The 27,500-nt window shown below is 49.1% G+C and overlaps 1 protein-coding gene across 1 annotated transcript in view; it reads right to left on the bottom strand.

The window, feature by feature from the left end:
- Positions 1 to 22,613, bottom strand: part of LOC141145675 (uncharacterized) — a gene marked incomplete at its 5' end in the record, with an annotated part of 23,164 nt that extends 551 nt beyond the window's left edge. The window contains 15 exon segments of the mRNA XM_073632522.1: positions 40 to 183; positions 607 to 737; positions 2,794 to 2,883; positions 2,967 to 3,065; positions 5,850 to 5,970; positions 6,120 to 6,200; positions 8,318 to 8,443; positions 8,564 to 9,583; positions 10,448 to 10,570; positions 10,946 to 11,071; positions 11,348 to 12,922; positions 13,305 to 13,421; positions 14,496 to 14,609; positions 16,951 to 17,073; positions 22,331 to 22,613. Of these exon segments, the coding sequence (XP_073488623.1) occupies positions 181 to 183; positions 607 to 737; positions 2,794 to 2,883; positions 2,967 to 3,065; positions 5,850 to 5,970; positions 6,120 to 6,200; positions 8,318 to 8,443; positions 8,564 to 9,583; positions 10,448 to 10,570; positions 10,946 to 11,071; positions 11,348 to 12,922; positions 13,305 to 13,421; positions 14,496 to 14,609; positions 16,951 to 17,073; positions 22,331 to 22,609 (4,128 nt within the window). The 3' untranslated portion in view covers positions 40 to 180.
- Between the last annotated feature and the right edge of the window lie 4,887 nt (positions 22,614 to 27,500).

Here is a 27,500-nt window from a genome sequence, read left to right as displayed (position 1 = left end):
GACGGGACGACAGCCATAGCTGGACATGCAAAAAATTACCTTCTTCTGCTTTGGATGAGGCCGGGGGGTTGCTTTTCTCTACACCCCAGGGGGCTCTGGGACTGGAAGATTCGGGGGTCTCTCCAATTCGCTGAGTGTGAACAGATGCTGGGGTGCAGGATGGAGAGCTCTCCTCGGTTTTCACTAGATAAATAAGAATTACAGATTGTTGTGGTGCAGAAAAACATGTCTGAGCAAAAAAAAGCTGGGGTACACCATCACCCCATTATACAGGCCAACATTATACCATCCCTCATTAGTCATTTATGTTCATTATATTGGAAATCGGCAGAAGGCTGGTATATTCTCCCTGCTTCCCATACACAACTGTACTTTTCACTGCTAGGGAGGGTGGAACACAGAGAGAACCTGCATAGGTGACAGGTACACTTTACCACTGCAATGTCTCATATATAACCAATGTCACAGCTTCAAAGGAGGAAGGAACCAGATCAGCAGGATGTACCTGTTACAACCTCAACTGACTAATGAGGCCATCCTGGTATCAGGCTAGAGATACAGCGCTGCACGCAGACCTCTATGCGGTAAATGTGGTCAATGACGCACCTTCAGAACACGATCCAATGTTATCAGCGTCCTCCATATTCTGACTAGGAGAGGAGCAGCCAGCAAGAAGCCCGGAATCTCATTTACCAGCCTCATCAGGGCCCCCAGGTGACTGCTGCTCTTAGCCGACTCTGGCAAACAAGAAGAGTAAGTAAAAGACCAAGATAAGGAGGAACTCCGAACAAAACGTCTTTCCCACAATTATATATGTCCCTATGATATAGGACAAGGAAGAGAGGGAGAATGGCCATACAGGAGCCTGTCCCTATGATATAGGATAAGGAGAGGGACAATGGCTGAACAGGAGCCTGTCTCTATGATATAGGATAAGGAGAAGGACAATGGTTGTACAGGAGTCTGTCCCAATGATATAGGATAAGGAGAGGGGCCATGGGCATCCCTATGATATAGGATAAGGAGAGGGGCCATGGGCATCCCTATGATATAGGATAAGGAGAGGGGCTATGGCCGTCCCTATGATATAGGATAAGGAGAGGGACCATGGCCGTCCCTATGATATAGGATAAGGAGAGGGGCCACGGGCAACCCTATGATATAGGTTATGGCCGTCCCTATGATATAGGATAAGGAGAGGATGATATAGGATAAGGAGAGGGGCCATGGGCATCCCTATGATATAGAATAAGGAGAGGGGCCATGGCTGTCCCTATGATATAGGATAAGGACAGGGACAATGGCTGTACAGGAGTTGCTGCAAGGAGCATTTCCCTACGATATAGGATAAGGAGAGGGATAATGGTTGTTCAGGAGTCTGTCCCAATGATATAGGATAAGGAGAGGGACAATGGCTGTACAGGAGCCAGTCCCTAAGATATAGGAAAAGGAGAGGGACAATGGCTGTACAGGAGTCTGTCCCAATGATATAGGATAAGGAGAGGGGCCATGGCCGTCCCTATTATGTAGAATAAGGAGAGGGGCCATGGCCGTCCCTATTATGTAGAATAAGGGGAGGGGCCATGGCTGTCCCTATGATATAGGATAAGGAGAGGGGCCATGGGCATCCCTACGATATAGGATAAGGAGAGGGGCCACGGGCATCCCTACGATATAGGATAAGGAGAGGGGCCACGGGCATCCCTATGATATAGGATAAGGAGAGGATGATATAGGATAAGGAGAGGGGCCATGGCCGTCCCTATTATGTAGAATAAGGAGAGGGGCCATGGCCGTCCCTATTATGTAGAATAAGGAGAGGGGCCATGGCTGTCCCTATTATGTAGGATAAGGAGAGGGCCATGGCTGTCCCTATTATGTAGGATAAGGAGAGGGACTATGGCTGTCCCTATGATATAGGATAAGGAGAGGGACAATGGTTGTACAGGAGTCTCACCCTATGATATAGGACAAGGAGAGGGACAATGGCTGTACAGGAGCCAGTCCCTATGATATAGGATAAGGAGAGGGACAATGGCTGTACAGGAGTCTGTCTCAATGATATAGGACAGTGATGGCGAACCTTGGCACCCCCGATGTTTTGAAACTACATTTCCCATGATGCTCATGCACTCTGCAGTGTAGTTGAGCATCATGGGAAATGTAGTTCGAAAACATCTGGGGTGTCAAGGTTCGCCATCACTGATATAGGATAAGGAGAGGGACCATGGCCGTCCCTATGATACAGGATAAGGAGAGGGACCGTGGCCGTCCCTATGATATAGGATAAGGAGAGGGGCCATGGCCGTCCCTATGATATAGGAGAAGGAGAGGGACCATGGCCGTCCCTATGATATAGGAGAAGGAGAGGGACCATGGCCGTCCCTATGATATAGGAGAAGGAGAGGGACCATGGCCGCCCCTATGATACAGGATAAGGAGAGGGACAATGGTCGTACAGGAACCTGTCTTTATGATACAGGATAAGAAGAGGGACAATGGTTGTACAGGAATCTGTCCCTATGATATAGGATAAGGAGAGGGACAATGGCCATACAGGAGTCTGTCCCTATGATATAGGATAAGGAGAGGGACAATGGCCATACAGGAGTCTGTTCATATGATATAGGATAAGGAAAGGACAATGGCCACCCAGATCACATTCCAGTGCCCAGGAACCCTCCAGAGGACTTTCTATGACTGGTTGAGTGAGGAGCTGGGATAACCCAACCTCCTAGCATCATACTATACAGAGATAAAAACGTTTACATGCACATGTCACGTGTGCCTCACCTTCTCCCACAGACCCCGGAGTCTCCTTATCCTCGTCTAGAGATGGGACATCGGCGGTATAGCGAGCTGGGAAAGGCGGGAGATCCCCTTCTGAAATCAGGACAAAGTGTGATGATCAGGGAGCTCACAGTAACACAACTTCCCGGTGTACAGGAGAATCCGAGAGCACTCACCGCCGAGACTGAACCTGCCGAGAGCGCCGCCTTCCTCCCAGAGCTCCGCCTCTTCATCCTCTATCCGCGATATCAGACCAGGCTTATCCAATAGGAATCCTACAACAAGGTGAACGGTATGAAGACTCTCCCTGTCACAAGCATACAATTCTGACTTCACTGGAATTTACGATGGGTATATACAATGCTGCCACACAACATACAGGGGGAGGATAACATATCATCAGAGTGACATTTAGGGGTCTATTTATAAAGAAGCAGCTGGCCGAATGTCAGAAGTATTCACAGAGCCATCCAAATTGTGACCCTTTTTTTGCTTATTACGTTAATTTCCTAGTGGTCATAATATGGTATTTTCCCGAATAAGTTTTTTTCAGGAAAGATACCGCATTATGGGCACTAGATGGCACTGACAATCATAGGAAATCACAGTAATAAAAGGGAAACTTCAGTCTTTTTCTTTAATCATTTCATGTCCGCCATATAGCAGAATGACGGCCGGAAAGTGCTTTCATTATCCTCACTGGGCATCATATGACGTCCAGCAAGATAAGCCGCGATCGGGGGGCATGCAGCACGGCGATCGTTGGTGTGGTATGCCATATCTGACACATCACATCTCTGACCTAGGTAAAGAGCCTCTGACGTAGGCTCTTTACCATGCAATCAGCTGTGTCCAATCACTGTGTAAACAGGAAGAGCCGTTTATCTGCTTTTCCTCCACTCACACTGACAGACACAAGTAGAGGAGAGCCGATCGGCTGCTTACCTGACAGGGGGTGTCTGCGCTGATTATCAGTGCAGCCCCCCCCCCCCAAGGATGCCCATCCATGCCCTTTAGGGATGCCCACCCATGACCACCAGGGATGCCAATCACTGCCCATTATAGATGCCAATCAGTCCCCATCAGTAATGCCTGCCAGCGCCTCCTCATCAGTGCTGCCTATCAGTGCCATCTATCAGTACCTATCAGTGCCTCGTATAAGTACCCATCAGGTCGGCCTTTCCATGCCATCAGTGTCGCTTATCAGTGCCACCTATCAGTGCCCATCAGTGCTGCATATCAGTGCCACCTCTGAGTGCCCATCAGTGCCGCCTATGAGTGCCCATCAGTGCCGCCTATGAGTGCCCATCAGTGCCGCCTATGAGTGCCCATCAGTGCCGCCTATGAGTGCCCATCAGTGCCACCTATGAGTGCCCATCAGTGCCACCTATGAGTGCCCATCAGTGCCACCTATGAGTGCCCATCAGTGCCACCTATGAGTGCCCATCAGTGCCACCTATGAGTGCCCATCAGTGCTGCATATCAGTGCCGCCTATGAGTGCCCATCAGTGTCGCCTATGAGTGCCCATCAGTGTCGCCTATGAGTGCCCATCAGTGCAACCTATGAGTGCCCATCAGTGCCACCTATGAGTGCCCATCAGTGCCACCTATGAGTGCCCATCAGTGTCGCCTATGAGTGCCCATCAGTGCAACCTATGAGTGCCCATCAGTGCCACCTATGAGTGCCCATCAGTGCCACCTATGAGTGCCCATCAGTGCCACCTATGAGTGCCCATCAGTGCCACCTATGAGCGCCCATCAGTGCCACCTATGAGCGCCCATCAGTGCCACCTATGAGCGCCCAGAGTCACCTATGAGCGCCCATCAGAGTCACCTATGAGCGCCCATCAGTGCCACCTATGAGCGCCCATCAGTGCCACCTATGAGCGCCCATCAGTGCCACCTATGAGCGCCCATCAGTGCCACCTATGAGCGCCCATCAGTGCCACCTATGAGCGCCCATCAGAGTCACCTATGAGTGCCCATCAGTGCCACCTATGAGTGCCCATCAGAGCTGCATATCAGTGCTGCCCATCAGTGCCCATAAGTTCTGCATATTAGTGCCCATCATCAGTGCTCATAAATGCTGCATATTAGTTCACATCAGTCCCCGTCAGTGAAGGAGAAAACTTACTTATTTACAACATTTTATAACAGAAACAAAAAAAAACTTTTCATTCTTTTTCAAAATTTTCGGTCTTTATTTGTTTAGCAAAAATAAAAACCCCAGAGGTGATCAAATACCACCAAAAGAAAGTTCTACTTGTGGGAACAAAATGATAAACATTTTGTTTGGGTACAGTGTAGCATGACCGCGTAATTTGTCATTTAAAATGCGACAGCGCTGAAAATTGGCCTGGGCAGGAAGGGGGAAAGTGCCCGGTATTGAAGTGGTTAAAAAACGAAAAGTTAGAAGATACAAATACTGTAACTGCTGCCTTTTATACAGTACTTACCAGTAGCCTGGGGGTCCAGCGCCATCTTCCTGTAGCTGGTTCTTCTTATGGCAGAGGGTCACTGACTCTACCATTTTGGATATGGGTGCCGGCTATAATTCCTCAGGAAGTCAAAAAGTGTTGGTGTTGGGGGTGGGGAGTTGAAGCAGCACTTTTATTGGCTGACAGCGAATCACGTGGTAAAGGGCTGCTGTGATAGGCCCTGTACCCTGTTCTGTGATCAGCTGAGTCCAAAGAACTCAGCGATCACAGAGCACGCCACCCGGGTAGGATAGAGGATCAGTGACAATAAAGGGGGGCTGACACCAGTCCTGTGCTGTAGATCCCCTATGGGAATAATGCCCATAAATTGGGCTTCAGCCTGGGGTGGAGCTACAACCAGAAAAAAAGATGGGAGTAAGGACTCCATGCACTTGTTCTACTGGGTGACACAGTGGTTCGGATCCCCACAAGAGTGAGCATGAATCTATCCATGGGGGGGGGGGGGGGGGACCGAAACAGACAGTGCAAAGTTTCTATCGATCCCCAGTCTATAAAAATGAAAGGTTTTGTCCAGGGAGACATATTTTGACACTCTGGATATTTGTTGGATTCAGAACTTACCGAGAGAGTCCAGCGAGTGATAATTATCCATCATGACCTGGCAGTAGAGACCCTTCTGAGGACCCTCCAGAACCTCCCACTCCTCCTTGGAGAAATACACCGCAATGTCATCGAAGGTCAGCTGCAGAGAGAAGAGAAAGAGAACAGGGACTCAGCTCAGCAACACAACTTCTGGGCCAGAGGAGCAACTGATATCTCAGATATGAATGACAGCCACAGAGCTCAACCCCGTACAACACAAGGAACAGAAGAGGCAGAGTGATGCTTTACCTGATTTTCTACCCCGGAATATCTCCGCAGAGGTTCCACCAGCTCTTGATGATCTGTCGATGGGAGCCGGAGCTCCACCTCCTGGTAGAAAACATAAAACGTTAGCAAAAGGTCCAGTATGGGGCACCCTGGTGTTCACAATGGGCATTACCCACCTGTACCTGGGGTTTACAAAATCTGGGGAACACACAATTGGAGCAATTAAGTAAGTCTCCCCAGTTCCTGCCACCATGTACTATATTATGCGGTGTGGTTGATATGCCTTACAGGGAAATCATAATGGAGTATTAATACAGATCTCTGACTGATGACTGATTTTTCTACATTTTAATGTAAAATAAAGCATTTGGGTGGCAAAAATCTGAATGCAATCTATACACTGGGGGGAGAACCTCTGGGGGGGATCTAGGATGGAAAAGACACTTGAGAGGGGATATAATTTCAATGTACAAATACCGTACTGGTGACCCCACAATAGGGATAAAACTTTTTCATGGAAGGGAGTTAACAAGGCACATGGCCACTCATTAAAATTAGAAGAAAAGAGGTTTAACCTTAAACTATATAGAGGGTTCTTTACTGTAAGAGCAGCAAGGATGTGGAATTCCCTTCCACAGGCGGTGGTCTCAGCGGGGGGCATCGATAGTTTCAAGAAACTATTAGATAAGCACCCGATCGACCACAACATACAGGGATATACAATGTAATATTGACATATAATCACACACACACACACACAGCACAGAACCCTGGGGGACCCCACTACCCACACCCGACCATTCCATGTACTCCCCATTTATCACCACCCTCTAAACTCGCCCTTGTATCCAGTTTTCAATCCATGTACTCACCCTATGGTCCATGCCAATTGACCTTATTTTGTACAGTAAACGTTTATGGGGAACTGTGTCAAATGCTTTTGCAAAATCCAGATACACCACGTCTACGGGCCTTCCTTTATCTAGATGGCAACTCACCTCCTCATAGAAGGTTAATAGATTGGTTTGGCAAGAACGATTCTTCATGAATCCATGCTGATTACTGATAATGATACCGTTCTCATTACTAAACTCTTGTATATAGTCCCTTATCATCCCCTCCAAGAGTTTACATACTATTGATGTTAGGCTAACTGGTCTGTAATTCTCAGGGATGTATTTTGGGCCCTTTTTAAATATTGGTGCTACATTGGCTTTTCTCCAATCAGCTGGTACCATTCCAGAAAGTAAAACGTCAGTAAAAATTAGGAACAACGGTCTGGCAATTACTTGACTGAGTTCCCTAAGTACCCTCGGGTGCAAGCCATCAGGTCCCGGTGAATTATTAATGTTAAGTTTCTCAAGTCTAATTTTAATTCTGTCCTCTGTTAACCATGGAGGTGCTTCCTGTGTTGTGTCTTGAGGATAAACACTGCAGTTTTGGTTACTGAAGCCCCCCGATTCACTCGTGAAGACTGAGGAGAAGAATAAATTCAGTACCTTCTCCATCTCCCCATCCTTTGTAACCAGATGTCCTTCCTCATTCTTTATGGGGCCATTGTGGCCTCTCCTCCCTTTTTTACTGTTTACATACTTCAAGAATTTATTGGGATTTTTTTTGCTTTCCTCCACTATGTGTCTTTCATGTTCTACCTTAGCCACCCTTATTGCACCCTTACATTTCTTTTTGCATACCTTATAAAGTCTGAATGCTGATGATGATCCCTCAACCTTGTATTTTTTTGAAGGCCTTCTCCTTTGCTTTTATATGCATTTTTACATTGGAGTTAAGCCGTCCAAAGACTGTGTGATGTGTCCAATGAGGGTGTGATGTGCTCAATGACGGTGTGATGTGCCCAATGAGATGTCATGCATTAGGTTGGACTTGACTAACAGTGTGGCCTCACGTTTCACAAAGCAGCTGAATTCCTAGAGTTGTATCTCTAGAGCAGGAAATGAGAACTTCTCACTCATGACCCCAATGGCATTGAAAGCAGTGTTATTGGTGCAGGGTGATTAGATCCCTCCCCTCACTTACATCCAATCGGTGACACCCTCACCGGAACAAAACGGGGCGGAAAAACCTCCCCAGCAGAAACACACATGATAAATTCTGACAGAGGCTCCAACCCTTTTCCTCCACTTTTCCAAACACTGTGTGCAGAGTTCTACTTTAACAGGTTCCTGAAGGTGACACACATACCTGGGTAATGGTCTCACCTGTGTCACAGCTTCTAATACCAGAGCCGGGCAGCTGTGGCTCTTTGGGGGTCTCTGCGGCTGGCATAGCGGATTCTCAGGCCTGCCTTTGGACTTCATTACCTCCTCTGGAGCCTCATCGCCAACCTGTAAATCAACCACAAAAAGGGTGTCACCGAAACCCAATCACAGCTTCCATCAGAGGTTTCTAACACAGGGATGCGTTTCATGGCAGAAATACCCGCCAACCCTCCCATGCAGACTGACCTGAGCTTCCTTCGGGTGGCTCCTTATTAAAACAGATGATACGCTGGTCTCAGGGACATCCTTACTGCCTGGTATGTTTGCTATATGAGAAGATCCTGTGTGTGCAAAGGTGTCAGAACTGGAAACATCCTGAGTCAATGGCGAGCGCGTTATAGAGTCAGTACCAGAGATATCCTGAATCGCTGGCCTGCTAGTTAATACTGAAGGTGAGTCAGAAGCTGTGAGGTCACTGGGTGTACCAGGACTGGAGACATCCTGCGTCATTGTCATGCTTGTCGTTTGTAAAGAAGAGTCGCTAGCTGTGCCAGAACTGAGAAAATCCTGATGCTCTGGCTTGCTTAACGCTGCAGTGGATGGCACATCCCGAGGTCCGGGGACATCCTGGTGAACTGGCCTGACGTTCATTAAGGCAGAAGAGGAGGAGATACTGGAGGTGACGGGAGCAGCTACATCAGGATTCTCCAGTTTGTTTGTTAATTCAGACAATGACGAGGAGCTGGCAGTGCTGAGTCTGGGGACATCCTGACGAGCTGCCTCGCTCAATAACGGTGAAGGTGAGTTTTTACTGCTATCATGTTCAAGGACATCCCGATTCACAACCATGCTGGTTATTAATAAAGATAACGCATCGCGTGCAGTGCCAGGACCGCTGACATCCTGACTCAATGGCTTGCTTGTTATTTGTTCAGAAGAGGACATGTCACTCCCGTTGCTCGGCTCGGGGACACCCTGATCACCTGCTTTGTGTGTTAATATTGAGGATAGCAGGTCTTCAGAATTGCCAGGTTTATTCACATGCTGATCGCCTGGCAAGCTTGTTATTAAGGAATTGACCAGGCTGGACACGTTCTGACTCTCCGACATGCTCATTAATGAGGATAACTGGTCACTAGCTGGGTGGGAGATATTCTGATCTCCTGCCATGATCTTTAATGAAGATGAGGTTCTGCTAGAAATGCTAGGATTGGAGACATCTGCGTTGACTGGCCTGCTCTCTTTCTCCAGGAAATTCAATACGATCTAAAAAAAAAAAAAAAAAAAAAAAAAAGGAGGAAATGGAGTCACTCAGATCCTGGGAAGGTTCTGGAGCATAGTGAAGGGAAAAAGAGGACATGCCTGTCAGACATGAGGCTGTGATGGAGCACAGGGAATAGGGGAAGAGCATGGGAGGGTCTATAGTGGAGGGATGAGCAGAGGGAACTCGCCTGTCAGACACAAGGCTGGGGTGGAGCAAATGGAAAACGGGGAGGCGCATGGGAGGGTCCTACTGTAGAGGAGACTCACCTGTCAGACATGAAGTTGGGGTGGAGAAAACAAATAGGGAAAATCATGGGAGGGTCTTCAGCAAAGGGGACTCACTTGTCGGACATGAGGCTGGGGTGGAACAAATGGAAATGGGGAGGAGCACGGGAGGGTCTTCAGCAGAGGGATGAGCAGAGGGGACTCGCCTGTCAGACATGAGGCTAGGGTGGAGCAGAGAGTCTCAGGGAGGAACATGGGAGGTTCAATAATAGACTAACAGAGGGGGGCTCACCCGTAAGACATGAGGGTGAGAACTAGCACAGAGACTCAGGGAGGACCATCGAAGGGTTTAAAACAGAGAGACAGGCATAGAGGACCCACCTGTCGGACATGAGGCTGGGGTGGAACAAATGGAAATGGGGAGGAGCACGGGAGGGTCTTCAGCAGAGGGATGAGCAGATGGGACTCACCCTTCAGACATGAGACTGGTGGAGCATAGAGTCTCAGGGAGGAACATGGGAGGGTCAATAATAGACTAACAGAGGGGGCTCACACGTCAGACATGAGGCTGAGAACTAGCATAGAGACTCAGGGAGGACCATCGAAGGGTTTCGAACAGAGAGACAGGCAGAGAGGACTCACCTGTCGGACATGAGGCTGGGGTGGAGCACAGGAACCTGGGAAGGAAGAGGGGGGTGGGCTCTTCTGGTGATGCACATGTTCATTCAGAGACATCCTGTGCTGTTCCAGCAGGTTATCCAAATACTGGAAAGAGAACGGACAAGACGGTCAGTGAGGAAAGCCTTCTAAGGGACCTCCAATAGACGGGGTCACTGAAGACCCATGAAGTTATGTGCCACACAGGAATAAAAATATGCAAACTACTCAGAGCCTAAAATTCAACCAAATTATTTGGATAGCATAAGGAAGAGTTAAAATGTATGTCAGGTATTTATTTATTTCTAGGTCTCCATTGGAGAGATTTACTCTTACTTCCTGTCCTGATAGAGGCCAAGAGGAATATTCCTGAGAGGGACACCTGACAGAGGCTCCAGCCCTTCCCCACTCTACGCAAAACTAAACAAAAAGGTTTTAGCTGGATTTGGACTCCACCATGATTGAGGATGGGAGCTTGGATACCTGGCTTAAAGATGGTGATAGACAGGAAGTTCCAGGCAACTTCTGGCTGTGATTGGATGGCGAGGAACATGAAGGGTGTTCTGGTTCATGTCTATCGAGGCTCTTCAATGTGGGGTCATCGGTAATCTGGAATTCAGCACAACTTATATGTCATATAGAAATATACCTGGGAGCACATTTTAGAGGAGAAAACAACAATCCTAAACCGGGGCGACAAAGCAGAGCCTTCTTTCCCCCCACCCAGTCACAGCAGCTCCTGTGACCCACCACACCTCACAGTCAACAAGTCAACACTTGTCTACCTGCCTGCTGCAACCCCCCCTTGCTCAAAGTATCTCCCACCCACCTCATCTACACATCTCCCCAGGAACACCAAGCAGTCTGGTAGATATAAACTCTTACCTTTGGCTTTTCTTCCCTTAAGCCTGGAGGCCTTTTTCCAGGGACACTTGGACACTCCTTGGATTGGTTAGTCTGGGTGTGGGAGCAGGGTATGTGGGAGGATGTATCCAGGAGATGGTTGCCATGTTTTTGAGCAGTTTGGCCATCAAATGAGGGGTTTTCCATGGCTTCCTCACTAAAAGGTTGTTGGTTCAGGTTGCCATGTATTCTAGTAGTTTCTTCATCAGAGGTGGTGGTTTCCATGGGTTTCTCAAAAGATGGTTGTTGGCTCAGTTCTCCATGTATTCTAGAAGCTTCTTCTTCAGAGCTGGCCGTTTCCTTGGGTTTCTCAAAAGACGGTTGTTGGTTCAGGTCACCATGTCTTCCAGCAGTTTGGCCATCAGAGGTTGTGGTTTCCATGTGTTTCTTGATAGATGGTTGCTGGTTCAGTTCTCCATGCATTATAAAAGTTTCTTCTTCAGAGGTGGTGGGTTCTGTGAGTTTTTCAATAGACGGTTGATGGTTTAGATCGCCATTTCTTCCAGCAGTTTGGCCATCAAAGGTGGTGGTTTCCATGGGTTTCTCAATAGACGGTTGTTGGTTCAGGTCGTCATTTCTTCCAGCAGTTTGGCCATCAGAGGTGGTGGTTTCCATGGGTTTCTCAATAGACGGTTGTTGGTTCAGGTCGCCATGTCTTCCAGCAGTTTGGCCATCAGAGGTGGTGGTTTCCATGGGTTTCTCAATAGACGGTTGATGGTTCAGTTCTCCATGTATTAAAGAAGTTTCTTCATCAGAGATGGTGGTTTCCATGGGTTTCTCAATAGATGGTTGTTGGTTCAGGTTGCCATGCCTTTTAACAGTCTGGCCATCAGAGGTCGTTGTTTTCATAGGCTCCTTGCTAGACAATAGTGACTCTTTGTATGGTGCAGGTGGACAGGAGGTAGAGACGTCAGAGGGTGAATCGGTGAGATCCCTTGATCCATTGGACACTTTGGTCTGATAGCTGAAGAGTGAAGATCGGTCATAATCCAGGCGGCGTTCTGGTGGGTCCTGTCCCCCCAGGACTGGGAGTAGAGTGCTGAGGTTCTCACACTTCCTGGTCTTGTCTTCCCAGCTATTAGTCAGTGTGTCCGCCGGGCCAAGACATGACTCAGAAGAATCATCTACACTGGAGGAAGGTGTTGGTATTCCCTGCCCCCGTACAAAGGCCAGGCCTAGTGCTCCCTCCTCCTCCTGAAATATCATTTGTGCATAACATGAAGTTGAAGGGAGTACCGGTACTCTGTATGTACATTCAGTCTGAGTGGAGTTGGATGTCCGCTGGGACACCAGGTGTGACATGGATGAGACATTCACATGGACGGGGAAACGTTCAGGTATTTCAGGTCTTCTATCCCACTCAGTCTGTGTGCCGCAGCTCTGATTCCGAACAAACCGATGAGGTGACTTGGGTGGAGAACGTCTGTCAGAATGCGGATGACACATGCCGCCGCTGGTCTGGGTACTGGCGTTCACGGTACAGGCGGGACCTTCACATGCCCTGGAACATGTCTGCTTGGCTGACGCACACGGCTGATTCACAAAGATGAGCACAATCTGAAAAAGTGGTAAAATAAACTTAAATTAAAACCCGAGAGACCAACCAAATATCTACCCCGCTACTCCACCACCATATATTACAATCCTAATAAACTGATCAGATCAGGTGACGAAAATGTAGCACTGCTCCTCTCTGAATGGTTGGGAATGACCCCCCTCCCCATTTCCCCCTAGTACAGAGTGTACCTGTATACAGCTACTATTCGATGGTTGCAGCTTTGTCTTCAGGGCAGGAAATTACACCTGCAAATTACATTGTATGGCCTTAGGCGCCCATGGTCATCTGGCCTAAAGGATTCGGATTTCCCCTTTACTCCACTACATGAAATGATCAGGCTGAACCACATAAATTCCCCACTCCTCATCTGTGACCCTGTACCTGCTTGGCCACCCTGTGCGATATGTTGCATCCAACATGACACTGAGACACTGCTTCAGGCGGCACACCGTCCAGTGTGAGTCCATCTCCCTGCTCCCGGAAGTTCAGAACAATCTGCTGGAAATGTACAAAAAGTATCAGAGATCCTCATATAAAAAAACAAGGTGAAGCAAACACTGAGAGACATCAGTAAAGTAAAGGCCAGTCAACCGCATATCACAAAAGTCGTTGTCGTCATCTTCTCAGTGTTCACCAACCACCACCACCATCACCTTTCTCAATGTTTACCAACCACCATCATCACCTTCTCAGTGTTCACCAACCACCACCATCATAACCTTTTCAGTGTTCACCAACCTTTATCATCATCTCAGTGTTCACCAACCACCATCATCACCTTTTCAGTGTTCACCAACCACCACCTTCGCAGTGTTCACCAACCACCACCATCATCACCTTCTCAGTGCTCACCAACCACCACCATCACCTTCTCAATGTTCACCAACCACCATCACCTTCTCAATGTTCACCAACCACCACCATCATCATCACCTTCTCAGTGCTCACCAACCACCATCATCACCTTCTTAATGTTCACCAACCACCACCTTCTCAGTGCTCGTCAACCACCATCATCACCTTCTTAATGTTCACCAACCACCACCTTCTCAGTGCTCGTCAACCACCATCATCACCTTCTTAATGTTCACCAACCACCACCTTCTCAGTGCTCGTCAACCACCATCATCACCTTCTTAATGTTCACCAACCACCATCATCATCACCTTCTCAGCGCTCACCAACCACCACCATCATCACCTTCTCAGCGCTCACCAACCACCACCATCATCACCTTCTCAGCGCTCACCAACCACCACCATCACCTTCTCAGCGCTCGCCAACCACCACCATCATCACCTTCTCAGCGCTCGCCAACCACCACCACCATCACCTTCTCAGCGCTCGCCAACCATCATCATCATCATCATCATCATCACCTTCTCAGTGTTCACCAACCACCATCATCATCACCTTCTCAGTGTTCACCAACAACCATCATCATCACCTTCTCAGTGTTCACCAACCACCACCACCATCATCATCACCTTCTCAGTGTTCACCAACCACCATCATCATCATCATCTTCTCAGTGTTCACCAACCACCATTATAACCCATGCTGAACGCTCACCTGACTGACTCCTGGCTGCGGGGTGACAACCGTGGTCTGTGTGCTGCATGGAGACGCATGTGGAGAGGGGGTGGCAGATGAGAGAGGACAGGTCGTTTTTTGGGGGTCCACAGCCTGCAGAGAAACAACCATGAACTGTAGTCAGCATTATACTGCGGGGGCTGGGGAACAATCAGAGAATTCCAGTTCAGTACAGACTAAAAATGAATCTCTTTTTTGCAGCCATAGCAACAGTACTCTGCATGTAGACAGGGTATCCCATAATCCTCCTCTGCCTGCTCCGAGACAGGATCACTAAAGGGATGCCGGGGGTACAATCTCTATAGCATGTCCAGAGGGATGCCGGGGGTACGCTCTCTACTGCATGTTTACAGGGGTGCCACAAGTACAATTTCTACTGCATGTCTAGAGGGATGCCGGGGGTACAATCCCTGTAAACATGCAGTAGAGAGCGTATCCCTGCAAACATGCAATAGGAATGCAGGGGGTACGCTCTCTGATGCATGTCTACAGGGATGCCGGGGGTGCCCTTTCTACTGCATGCTTTCAGGGATGCCGGGGGTACGCTTTCTACTGCATGCTTTCAGGGATGCCGGGGGTACGCTTTCTACTGCATGCTTTCAGGGATGCCGGGGGTACGCTTTCTACTGCATGCTTTCAGGGATGCCGGGGGTACAATCTCTACTGTCTGTCTAGAGGGATGCTGGGGGTGCAATGTCTGCATCTTTAGGGAGATGCTGGGGATACAGTGCTTGTTGCACGTCTAGAGGGAGGCCGGGGGTACAATTTCGCCACGTCTAGAGGGAGGCCGGGGGTACAATTTCGCCACGTCTAGAGGGAGGCCGGGGGTACAATTTCGCCACGTCTAGAGGGAGGCCGGGGGTACAATTTCGCCACGTCTAGAGGGAGGCCGGGGGTACAATTTCGCCACGTCTAGAGGGAGGCCGGGGGTACAATTTCGCCACGTCTAGAGGGAGGCCGGGGGTACAATTTCGCCACGTCTAGAGGGAGGCCGGGGGTACAATTTCGCCACGTCTAGAGGGAGGCCGGGGGTACAATTTCGCCACGTATAGAGGGAGGCCGGGGGTACAATTTCGTCACATATAGAGGGAGGCCGGGGGTACAATTTCGTCACATATAGAGGGAGGCCGGGGGTACAATTTCGTCACTTCTAGAGGGAGTCCGGGGGTACAATTTCATCACATATAGAGGGAGGCCGAGGGTACAATTTCATCACATATAGAGGGAGTCCGGGGGTACAATTTCATCACATATAGAGGGAGTCCGGGGGTACAATTTCATCACATATAGAGGGAGTCCGGGGGTACAATTTCATCACATATAGAGGGAGGCCGGGGGTACAATTTCATCACATATAGAGGGAGGCCGGGGGTACAATTTCGCCACGTCTAGAGGGAGGCCGGGGGTACAATTTCATCACATATAGAGGGAGGCCGAGGGTACAATTTCATCACATATAGAGGGAGTCCGGGGGTACAATTTCATCACATATAGAGGGAGTCCGGGGGTACAATTTCATCACATATAGAGGGAGGCCGGGGGTACAATTTCATCACATATAGAGGGAGGCCGGGGGTACAATTTCATCACATATAGAGGGAGGCCGGGGGTACAATTTCGCCACGTCTAGAGGGAGGCCGGGGGTACAATTTCGCCACGTCTAGAGGGAGGCCGGGGGTACAATTTCGCCACGTCTAGAGGGAGGCCGGGGGTACAATTTCGCCACGTCTAGAGGGAGGCCGGGGGTACAATTTCGCCACGTCTAGAGGGAGGCCGGGGGTACAATTTCGCCACATCTAGAGGGAGGCCGGGGGTACAATTTCGCCACGCCTAGAGGGAGGCCGGGGGTACAATTTTAGCATGTCTAGAGGGAGACCGGGGAACAATTTCGTCACTTCGAGCGGGAGGTCGGGGGTACAATTATTGCACGTCTAGAGGGAGGCCGGGGGTACAATTCCGCCACGTCTAGAGGGAGGTCAGGGGTACATTTTCGGCACGTCTACATGGAGCCGGGGGCACAATTTCTGCATGTCTACATGGAGGCCGGGGGTACAATTTCATCACATATAGAGGGAGGCCGGGGGTACAATTTCGCCACGTCTAGAGGGAGGTCAGGGGTACAATTATTGCACGTCTAGAGGGAGGCCGGGGGTAAAATTTCGCCACGCCTAGAGGGAGGCCGGGGGTACAATTATTGCACGTCTAGATGGAGGCCGGGGGTACAATTTCATCACATTTAGAGGGAGGCCGGGGGTACAATTTCGCCACGTCTAGAGGGAGGCCGGGGGTACATTTTCGGCACATCTACATGGAGGCCGGGGGTACAATTTCATCACATATAGAGGGAGGCTGGGGGTACAATATTTTAAAAACTCCAACTTTCAATAAAGTAATGCCGGTGACTTCACCGACTACAAGGAAGAAAACCACTTACCTGTGCGGAGACCTGTGGGCGGGGACACGAGCTCTGAGCGCGCGGTGACTCCGGGGGATGGGGCGGTCCGATCTGAGCGCGCGGTGACTCCGGGGGATATTCGATCGTTGAGGGCACATCGTCCTGTAAGACAGAAGCACGTTGTATAAACATCACACACACAGGGATCAGCTCCCCGGACACTCGGTCTCACCCCGGCACGGCGCGGCGGCGCACACGGGAGCTCAGCGACCAGCATGGCGCGTTCTCCGGCGCGAGACGCTGACACTAATGTGACCAGCCTGCCACTGACATGTCCCGTCATACAGGGGAAGATGGCTGGCCGATGGTCGCCATGGAAACAAGAGAGGCAGGATGAAATGATGAGAGGAGACGGCGAACGCTGACTTCTCACTCACCCAACGGGATCATCCACAGCCAGGAGGATGCTGGGAAATATCCCCCCCCCCGGGATCAGTCCACGGTGGCAGGCGAGCACCCGATTGGCTGACGCTTATTTCCAGGATGTGCAGCACGCTTTTTAAATCTGCTCCCCACCCAATCATCACACAAACTCCGCACATAACCAGTGCAAAGATAAAGATAAACTCCGGATAGAAAATAAAATAAAACCAATACATAAAAAATACATTAAATATAAAAAAGACAAAATATAAATTAAAAAACATAAATATAAAAGAATATATAAAAGAAAAGAAAATATATTACTTAAAAGAAATAAAATACATAAAACAAATAAAATGAAATAAAAATAAAATATATTAAAAATAAAAAGGCAAGATATAAAATTAAAAAAACATACATTTTATTTTATTTTGTATTTATATTTTTTTTTCATTTTATATTTTGTCTTTTATTTTTTAATGTATTTTATTTCATTTTATTTATTGTTTTATGTATTTTATTTCTTTTAATTTATATATTTTATTTTATTTATTTTATATTTACATGAATTAAAATAAATAAAATACATAAAACAATAAATAAAAATAAATTGATCTGGAGGGGGGGGGGGGTCATGAACTTTGTATTGACACCTGCATCAGTTCGCAGAGGGCAGAGTGAACTGCCTGCGAGGGAGATGCGATTCAGGAAACCGCACTGGTTCCCGCAACACAATAGTGTGAACCCGGGCAATAGGTAAAACAAAAACCAGAAAACATATTACATAACACATAAATACACACATAAATATAAAAAAAAATATAAAAAATTGATTTAAAAATCTAAAACAAAAAGCCATAAAAATTATACAAAGAACATAAATTTAAAATAATTAAAAAAAAATAAAAATAAAAACAAAAAAAAGCGATAAGAATGTAAAAAAAAAAAAAAAACTCTTATACAGCACTACCCTTGTACCAGTATCCTAGGTTTTCCATTTTATCCATGTGTACTAAAAAGGATAATATATATTCCTTCCCCTCGTCTCTTAAAAACATTTAAAAACCCAATATAAATATAAAATTAAAAAAAAACAATAAAAAAATAAAATATAAAACAAAACAAAAAAAGCCATAAAAATATAAAATAAAACAAATGAAATACATTAAATATAAATAAGAAACATAATAAAATACATAAATGAAACAAACACATAAAAACCATAAAATAAAAACAAATAAAATAAACAATAAAAGAAACACACAGAGTACAGAAAATCTTAAGAGTCGGCCCTCCAGGTCACTTTCCTGAGAGTGAAGATGAATGATCATCCCCCAACACCCACTCGTCAGGCATGCACCGAACGTTTTTCTTCATCGCTCTCAGACTGGCGGCCGGCACCTGGCCGCGTCATTCGTCATCATCTGTCGGTGTCAGTCAGGTCCTCTTTGTTATCGGAGGTCATGTGACCACATCCATCATGGAGCCCATTTATCAGCGTCTCTCCAATGACACGCAGAGGTCGGCTGGAGAAGGGGCGGTGGGGTGCGCAGGTTGGGGGCAATCGGTACGCCTGGAGGAAGTTTCTGATTGCAAGCAACAATTCAAGTGTTTTATGTTGCAGCTCCCCCCCCACCCACCGTAGAATGTTGGGCTCCCCCCTAGAAGAACTAGGGGTACTACTGAGCCAGGGATCTACTGAGCGGGGGCAACACTGTGCTTGGGGGGGGGGCACAGGTTACCACAATGCAGAAGTATAAATGGACCTTCAGGAGTTGTGGTGTGTTACAAAAAAAAACAAAAAAAAACAGTCAGCTTTTCGGTGTTTGACAGCCTATGATTGACGCAAATGGAAAATGTAATGTAATGTAATGTAATGGACGGGCCCATTTAAATTTCCATGCTGCAGGAACATGCTTGGCATTGTGAACGGCACCGCAACGCACTAAGGTGAGGCATGTTAACGCAGCACTGCATTGTGGGAGGAGAGGGGAGGGTCATGTGATCTTCATACCTGGAAGTATCAGGCTAGAACCCAGCACTGCATTGTGGGAGGAGAGGGGAGGGTCATGTGATCTTCATACCTGGAAGTATCAGGCTAGAAACCAGCACTGCATTGTGGGAGACCCTCCCCTCTCCTGCCACAATGCAGTGCTGGGTTCTAGCCTGATACTTCCAGGTATGAAGATCACATGACCCTCCCCTCTCCTCCCACAATGCAGTGCTGGGTTCTAGCCTGATACTTCCAGGTATGAAGATCACATGACCCTCCCCTCTCCTCCCACAATGCAGTGCTGGGTTCTAGCCTGATACTTCCAGGTATGAAGATCACATGACCCTCCCCTCTCCTCCCACAATGCAGTGCTGGGTTCTAGCCTGATACTTCCAGGTATGAAGATCACATGACCCTCCCCTCTCCTCCCACAATGCAGTGCTGGGTTCTAGCCTGATACTTCCAGGTATGAAGATCACATGACCCTCCCCTCTCCTCCCACAATGCAGTGCTGGGTTCTAGCCTGATACTTCCAGGTATGAAGATCACATGACCCTCCCCTCTCCTCCCACAATGCAGTGCTGGGTTCTAGCCTGATACTTCCAGGTATGAAGATCACATGACCCTCCCCTCTCCTCCCACAATGCAGTGCTGGGTTCTAGCCTGATACTTCCAGGTATGAAGATCACATGACCCTCCCCTCTCCTCCCACAATGCAGTGCTGGGTTCTAGCCTGATACTTCCAGGTATGAAGATCACATGACCCTCCCCTCTCCTCCCACAATGCAGTGCTGGGTTCTAGCCTGATACTTCCAGGTATGAAGATCACATGACCCTCCCCTCTCCTCCCACAATGCAGTGCTGGGTTCTAGCCTGATACTTCCAGGTATGAAGATCACATGACCCTCCCCTCTCCTCCCACAATGCAGTGCTGGGTTCTAGCCTGATACTTCCAGGTATGAAGATCACATGACCCTCCCCTCTCCTCCCACAATGCAGTGCTGGGTTCTAGCCTGATACTTCCAGGTATGAAGATCACATGACCCTCCCCTCTCCTCCCACAATGCAGTGCTGGGTTCTAGCCTGATACTTCCAGGTATGAAGATCACATGACCCTCCCCTCTCCTCCCACAATGCAGTGCTGGGTTCTAGCCTGATACTTCCAGGTATGAAGATCACATGACCCTCCCCTCTCCTCCCACAATGCAGTGCTGGGTTCTAGCCCGATACTTCCAGGTATGAAGATCACATGACCCTCCCCTCTCCTCCCACAATGCAGTGCTGGGTTCTAGCCCGATACTTCCAAGTATGAAGATCACATGACCCTCCCCTCTCCTGCCACAATGCAGTGCTGGGTTCTAGCCCAATACTTCCAGGTATGAAGATCACATGACCCTCCCCTCTCCTCCCACAATGCAGTGCTGGGTTCTAGCCTGATACTTCCAGGTATGAAGATCACATGACCCTCCCCTCTCCTCCCACAATGCAGTGCTGGGTTCTAGCCTGATACTTCCAGGTATGAAGATCACATGACCCTCCCCTCTCCTCCCACAATGCAGTGCTGGGTTCTAGCCTGATACTTTCAGGTATGAAGATCACATGACCCTCCCCTCTCCTCCCACAATGCAGTGCTGGGTTCTAGCCTGATACTTCCAGGTATGAAGATCACATGACCCTCCCCTCTCCTCCCACAATGCAGTGCTGGGTTCTAGCCCGATACTTCCAAGTATGAAGATCACATGACCCTCCCCTCTCCTCCCACAATGCAGTGCTGGGTTCTAGCCGGACACGTCCAGGTATGAAGATCACATGACCCTCCCACAGTGCTGGGGTACCAGTCTGATATTTTGGGGGTATGAAGCTCACACAACCTTTCACATCTCACATTGATGAGTACTTGCTTGATGCTTTGAGAATGGAGATGTGGAAGGTCATGTGAGCTTCATACCCCCAAAATATCAGACTGGTACCCCAGCACTGCGGGAGGGTCATGGGATCTTCATACCTGGACGTGTCCGGCTAGAACCCAGCACTGCATTGTGGGAGGAGAGGGGAGGGTCATGTGATCTTCATACCTGGAAATATGAGGCTAGAACCCAGCACTGCATTGTGGGAGGAGAAGAAGGGTCATGTGATCTTCATACCTGGAAGTGTCAGGGTAGAACCCAGCACTGCATTGTGGGAGGAGAAGAAGGGTCATGTGATCTTCATACCTGGAAGTGTCAGGCTAGAACCCAGCAGTGCATTGTGGGAGGAGAAGAAGGGTCATGGGATCTTCATACCTGGAAGTGTCAGGGTAGAACCCAGCAGTGCATTGTGGGAGGAGAAGAAGGGTCATGGGATCTTCATACCTGGAAGTGTCAGGCTAGAACCCAGCAGTGCAATGTTGGAGGCATGGAAGGGTCATGGGTTTCCCACACCAGGAAGTATCAGAATGGTACCCTGCACTGCATTGTGGGAGGAAGAGTCACGTGATCTTCAGACCTGTACTCAGCACTGCATTGTGGGAAGATCATGTGATCTCCATACAAGGTTCTGGGAAGACTGGAGAAGACATGTTCTATTGGGTGTCCTGAAGACTGGAAATGGGGAAGACTGGAAAATATGTCCTGTTAGGGGCCCAGGAAGACTGGAAACATTTCTTGATGGGGGCCCAGGAAGTCCAAAGCTGAGAATAGGAGGTGTGTACAGCCATGTTAAAGTGAACCGGTCACCAAAGCACATTGTACGAGTCTTCTGGCCATGTGATTGGACGATGTCCTCCCGTCCACATACGCTCACTCCACATATAAACATCTCCTACAGGAGGAAGGAACTTCAGGGAAAACTGAGCAGAGACCTAAGAGAACAATATGACTGACCCCAGGCTCCCCGGGGAACACACCAGGAGTTAGCTGATCTCAGTGGGAGGAGTACAGAGGAGGAGGAGCCGTCAGTCAGACCCCTCCCCTGAGGAGCTCATAGACTGAAGGCTGAACATGAAGTGACAGGTTTTCCTCTCACCTGAGCCTCATGGTGTCGGGTCTCGCCCCGTTCTGGGCTCCTCTGGAACGGAGACGGCACTGCATTCTGTACAGGGCGGCTCTCGTTATTCCTGGGCCCGCCCCCGGTGCCCTCTGACCCCTCCTCAGGGTGGTGGGAGGCGGTCCCATGTTCTGTGTGATCAATAAGCAGAGTGCGTTCCGACCGGGTCCCATCACACAGACTGACCCATCCGTCCCGGGAGCCGCCCGTCACTTCGGGGTCATTGCTGCTGCCGGCCGCCGGGCACTGAGGCATCATGGACCTGCGGGGGAGGGGAGAGAGAGGAGTCAGGGCTTCATAGGACGATGATGTCATATGTCTGTACAGCACTGCGGTATATGTCAGAGCTACATCAATGTATAATAATAATAGTGTGTGACTGTGGGGGGAGGGGACATTAGAGTGTAAGCTCCTCTGTATAGAGACTGATGTGACTGTGGGGGAGGGGACATTAGAGTGTAAGCTCCTCTGTATAGAGACTGATGTGACTGTGGGGGGGGGGACATTAGAGTGTAAGCTCCTCTGTACAGAGACTGATGTGACTGTGGGGGAGGGGACATTAGAGTGTAAGCTCCTCTGTACAGAGACTGATGTGACTGTGGGGGGAGGGGACATTAGAGTGTAAGCTCCTCTGTACAGAGACTGATGTGACTGTGGGGGAGGGGACATTAGAGTGTAAGCTCCTCTGTATAGAGACTGATGTGACTGTGGGGGGGAGGGGACATTAGAGTGTAAGCTCCTCTGTATAGAGACTGATGTGACTGTGGGGGAGGGGACATTAGAGTGTAAGCTCCTCTGTATAGAGACTGATGTGACTGTGGGGGAGGGGACATTAGAGTGTAAGCTCCTCTGTATAGAGACTGATGTGACTGTGGGGGGGAGGGGACATTAGAGTGTAAGCTCCTCTGTATAGAGACTGATGTGACTGTGGGGGGGAGGGGACATTAGAGTGTAAGCTCCTCTGTACAGAGACTGATGTGACTGTGGGGGAGGGGACATTAGAGTGTAAGCTCCTCTGTACAGAGACTGATGTGACTGTGGGGGGAGGGGACATTAGAGTGTAAGCACCTCTGTATAGAGACTGATGTGACTGTGGGGGAGGGGACATTAGAGTGTAAGCTCCTCTGTATAGAGACTGATGTGACTGTGGGGGAGGGGACATTAGAGTGTAAGCTCCTCTGTATAGAGACTGATGTGACTGTGGGGGGAGGGGACATTAGAGTGTAAGCTCCTCTGTACAGAGACTGATGTGACTGTGGGGGGAGGGGACATTAGAGTGTAAGCTCCTCTGTACAGAGACTGATGTGACTGTGGGGGAGGGGACATTAGAGTGTAAGCTCCTCTGTATAGAGACTGATGTGACTGTGGGGGGAGCGGACATTAGAGTGTAAGCTCCTCTGTACAGAGACTGATGTGACTGTGGGGGGAGGGGACATTAGAGTGTAAGCTCCTCTGTATAGAGACTGATGTGACTGTGGGGGGAGGGGACATTAGAGTGTAAGCTCCTCTGTATAGAGACTGATGTGACTGTGGGGGGAGGGGACATTAGAGTGTAAGCTCCTCTGTACAGAGACTGATGTGACTGTGGGGGAGGGGACATTAGAGTGTAAGCTCCTCTGTACAGAGACTGATGTGACTGTGGGGGAGGGGACATTAGAGTGTAAGCTCCTCTGTACAGAGACTGATGTGATTGGCTCAGTGGTCTCTGTACAGCACTGCGGTATATGTCAGAGATATATAAATAAAATCTTTATAGAATTGTGTTGGTAGAAGAAAATCTCTGGAATGGCGCTAACACTAGCAGTGGCCCCCCAGGAATTGTCGGTCTGATTGTATATACTCCGCACTATATACGCCGTATACATTATCAGATTATATAACGCTCACAATAGAAGTCACGTTTCATTAGAACGTCCGAGTCTCGCAGTCATCAATCAGCGGAGCGGCACAATGACATCCCGCGCTCCGCACCGCCATGATGGATGAGATCTCTGCTGACAGATGTCAGGACTGACAAGAATGCGGATCCTTCTAGAACAAAGCCGAGAATCCGACCCACAATCCTTCACTCCGCAACCCCCGACTTCATCTACTCCACACCACCAGTATAGAGGGGCAACAAAACCAACAACCCCCCCAAACTATTATTATACATTTATATAGCTCCGACATATACCACAGTGCTGTACAGAGAACACTGAGCCAATCACATCAATCTCTGTACAGAGGAGCTTACACTCTAATGTCCCCTCCCCCACAGTCACATCAGTCTCTATACAGAGGAGCTTACACTCTAATGTCCCCTCCCCCACAGTCACATCAGTCTCTATACAGAGGAGCTTACACTCTAATGTCCCCTCCCCCCACAGTCACATCAGTCTCTATACAGAGGAGCTTACACTCTAATGTCCCCTCCCCACACATCAGTCTCTATACAGAGGAGCTTACACTCTAATGTCCCCTCCCCCACAGTCACATCAGTCTCTATACAGAGGAGCTTACACTCTAATGTCCCCTCCCCCACAGTCACATCAGTCTCTATACAGAGGAGCTTACACTCTAATGTCCCCTCCCCACACATCAGTCTCTATACAGAGGAGCTTACACTCTAATGTCCCCTCCCCCACACATCAGTCTCTGTACAGAGGAGCTTACACTCTAATGTCCCCTCCCCCACACATCAGTCTCTGTACAGAGGAGCTTACACTCTAATGTCCCCTCCCCCCCACAGTCACATCAGTCTCTGTACAGAGGAGCTTACACTCTAATGTCCCCTCCCCCCACAGTCACATCAGTCTCTGTACAGAGGAGCTTACACTCTAATGTCTCCTCCCCCACAGTCATATCAGTCTCTGTACAGAGGAGCTTACACTCTAATGTCCCCTCCCCCACAGTCACATCAGTCTCTGTACAGAGGAGCTTACACTCTAATGTCCCCTCCCCCCACAGTCACATCAGTCTCTATACAGAGGAGCTTACACTCTAATGTCCCCTCCCCCACAGTCACATCAGTCTCTGTACAGAGGAGCTTACACTCTAATGTCCCCTCCCCCACAGTCACATCAGTCTCTATACAGAGGAGCTTACACTCTAATGTCCCCTCCCCCCACAGTCACATCAGTCTCTATACAGAGGAGCTTACACTCTAATGTCCCCTCCCCCCCCCCACAGTCACATCAGTCTCTATACAGAGGAGCTTACACTCTAATGTCCCCTCCCCCACAGTCACATCAGTCTCTATACAGAGGAGCTTACACTCTAATGTCCCCTCCCCCACAGTCACATCATTCTCTGTACAGAGGAGCTTACACTCTAATGTCCCCTCCCCCCCCCCAGTCACATCAGTCTCTATACAGAGGAGCTTACACTCTAATGTCCCCTCCCCCACAGTCACATCAGTCTCTATACAGAGGAGCTTACACTCTAATGTCCCCTCCCCCCACAGTCACTTCAGTCCTCTATACAGAGGAGCTTACACTCTAATGTCCCCTCCCCCCACAGTCACATCAGTCTCTATACAGAGGAGCTTACACTCTAATGTCCCCTCCCCCACAGTCACATCAGTCTCTATACAGAGGAGCTTACACTCTAATGTCCCCTCCCCCCAGCACATCAGTCTCTGTACAGAGGAGCTTACACTCTAATGTCCCCTCCCCCCCCAGTCACATCAGTCTCTATACAGAGGAGCTTACACTCTAATGTCCCCTCCCCCACAGTCACATCAGTCTCTGTACAGAGGAGCTTACACTCTAATGTCCCCTCCCCCACAGTCACATCAGTCTCTATACAGAGGAGCTTACACTCTAATGTCCCCTCCCCCCACAGTCACATCAGTCTCTATACAGAGGAGCTTACACTCTAATGTCCCCTCCCCCCCCCCCACAGTCACATCAGTCTCTATACAGAGGAGCTTACACTCTAATGTCCCCTCCCCCCACAGTCACATCAGTCTCTATACAGAGGAGCTTACACTCTAATGTCCCCTCCCCCACAGTCACATCATTCTCTGTACAGAGGAGCTTACACTCTAATGTCCCCTCCCCCCCCCAGTCACATCAGTCTCTATACAGAGGAGCTTACACTCTAATGTCCCCTCCCCCACAGTCACATCTGTCTCTGTACAGAGGAGCTTACACTCTAATGTCCCCTCCCCCCACAGTCACATCAGTCTCTATACAGAGGAGCTTACACTCTAATGTCCCCTCCCCCCACAGTCACATCAGTCTCTATACAGAGGAGCTTACACTCTAATGTCCCCTCCCCCACAGTCACATCAGTCTCTATACAGAGGAGCTTACACTCTAATGTCCCCTCCCCCACAGTCACATCAGTCTCTATACAGAGGAGCTTACACTCTAATGTCCCCTCCCCCCCAGCACATCAGTCTCTATACAGAGGAGCTTACACTCTAATGTCCCCTCCCCCCACAGTCACATCAGTCTCTATACAGAGGAGCTTACACTCTAATGTCCCCTCCCCCCACAGTCACATCAGTCTCTGTACAGAGGAGCTTACACTCTAATGTCCCCTCCCCCCCAGTCACATCAGTCTCTGTACAGAGAGCTTACACTCTAATGTCCCCTCCCCCCACAGTCACATCAGTATCTGTACAGAGGAGCTTACACTCTAATGTCCCCCTCCCCCCACAGTCACATCAGTCTCTGTACAGAGGAGCTTACACTCTAATGTCCCCTCCCCCCACAGTCACATCAGTCTCTGTACAGAGGAGCTTACACTCTAATGGTCCCCTCCCCCCACAGTCACATCAGTCTCTATACAGAGGAGCTTACACTCTAATGTCCCCTCCCCCCACAGTCACATCAGTCTCTAGTACAGAGGAGCTACACTCTAATGTCCCCTCCCCCCAGTCAGTCACATCAGTCTCTGTACAGAGGAGCTTACACTCTAATGTCCCCTCCCCCACAGTCACATCAGTCTCTATACAGAGGAGCTTACACTCTAATGTCCCCTCCCCGCCCCTCCCACAGTCACATCAGTCTCTGTAACAGAGGAGCTTACACTCTAATGGTCCCCTCCCCCCCCAGTCACATCAGTCTCTATACAGAGGAGCTTACACTCTACTGTCCCCCTCCCCCACAGTCTCATCAGTCTCTATACAGAGGAGCTACACTCTAATGTCCCCTCCCCC

This window comes from Aquarana catesbeiana, linkage group LG05 (assembly GCF_042186555.1).
Source record: "Aquarana catesbeiana isolate 2022-GZ linkage group LG05, ASM4218655v1, whole genome shotgun sequence".
Taxonomy (NCBI): domain Eukaryota; kingdom Metazoa; phylum Chordata; class Amphibia; order Anura; family Ranidae; genus Aquarana; species Aquarana catesbeiana.
The sequence above is the reverse complement of the archived record's forward strand: the minus strand, read 5'-3'. Positions and strand labels throughout refer to the sequence as shown.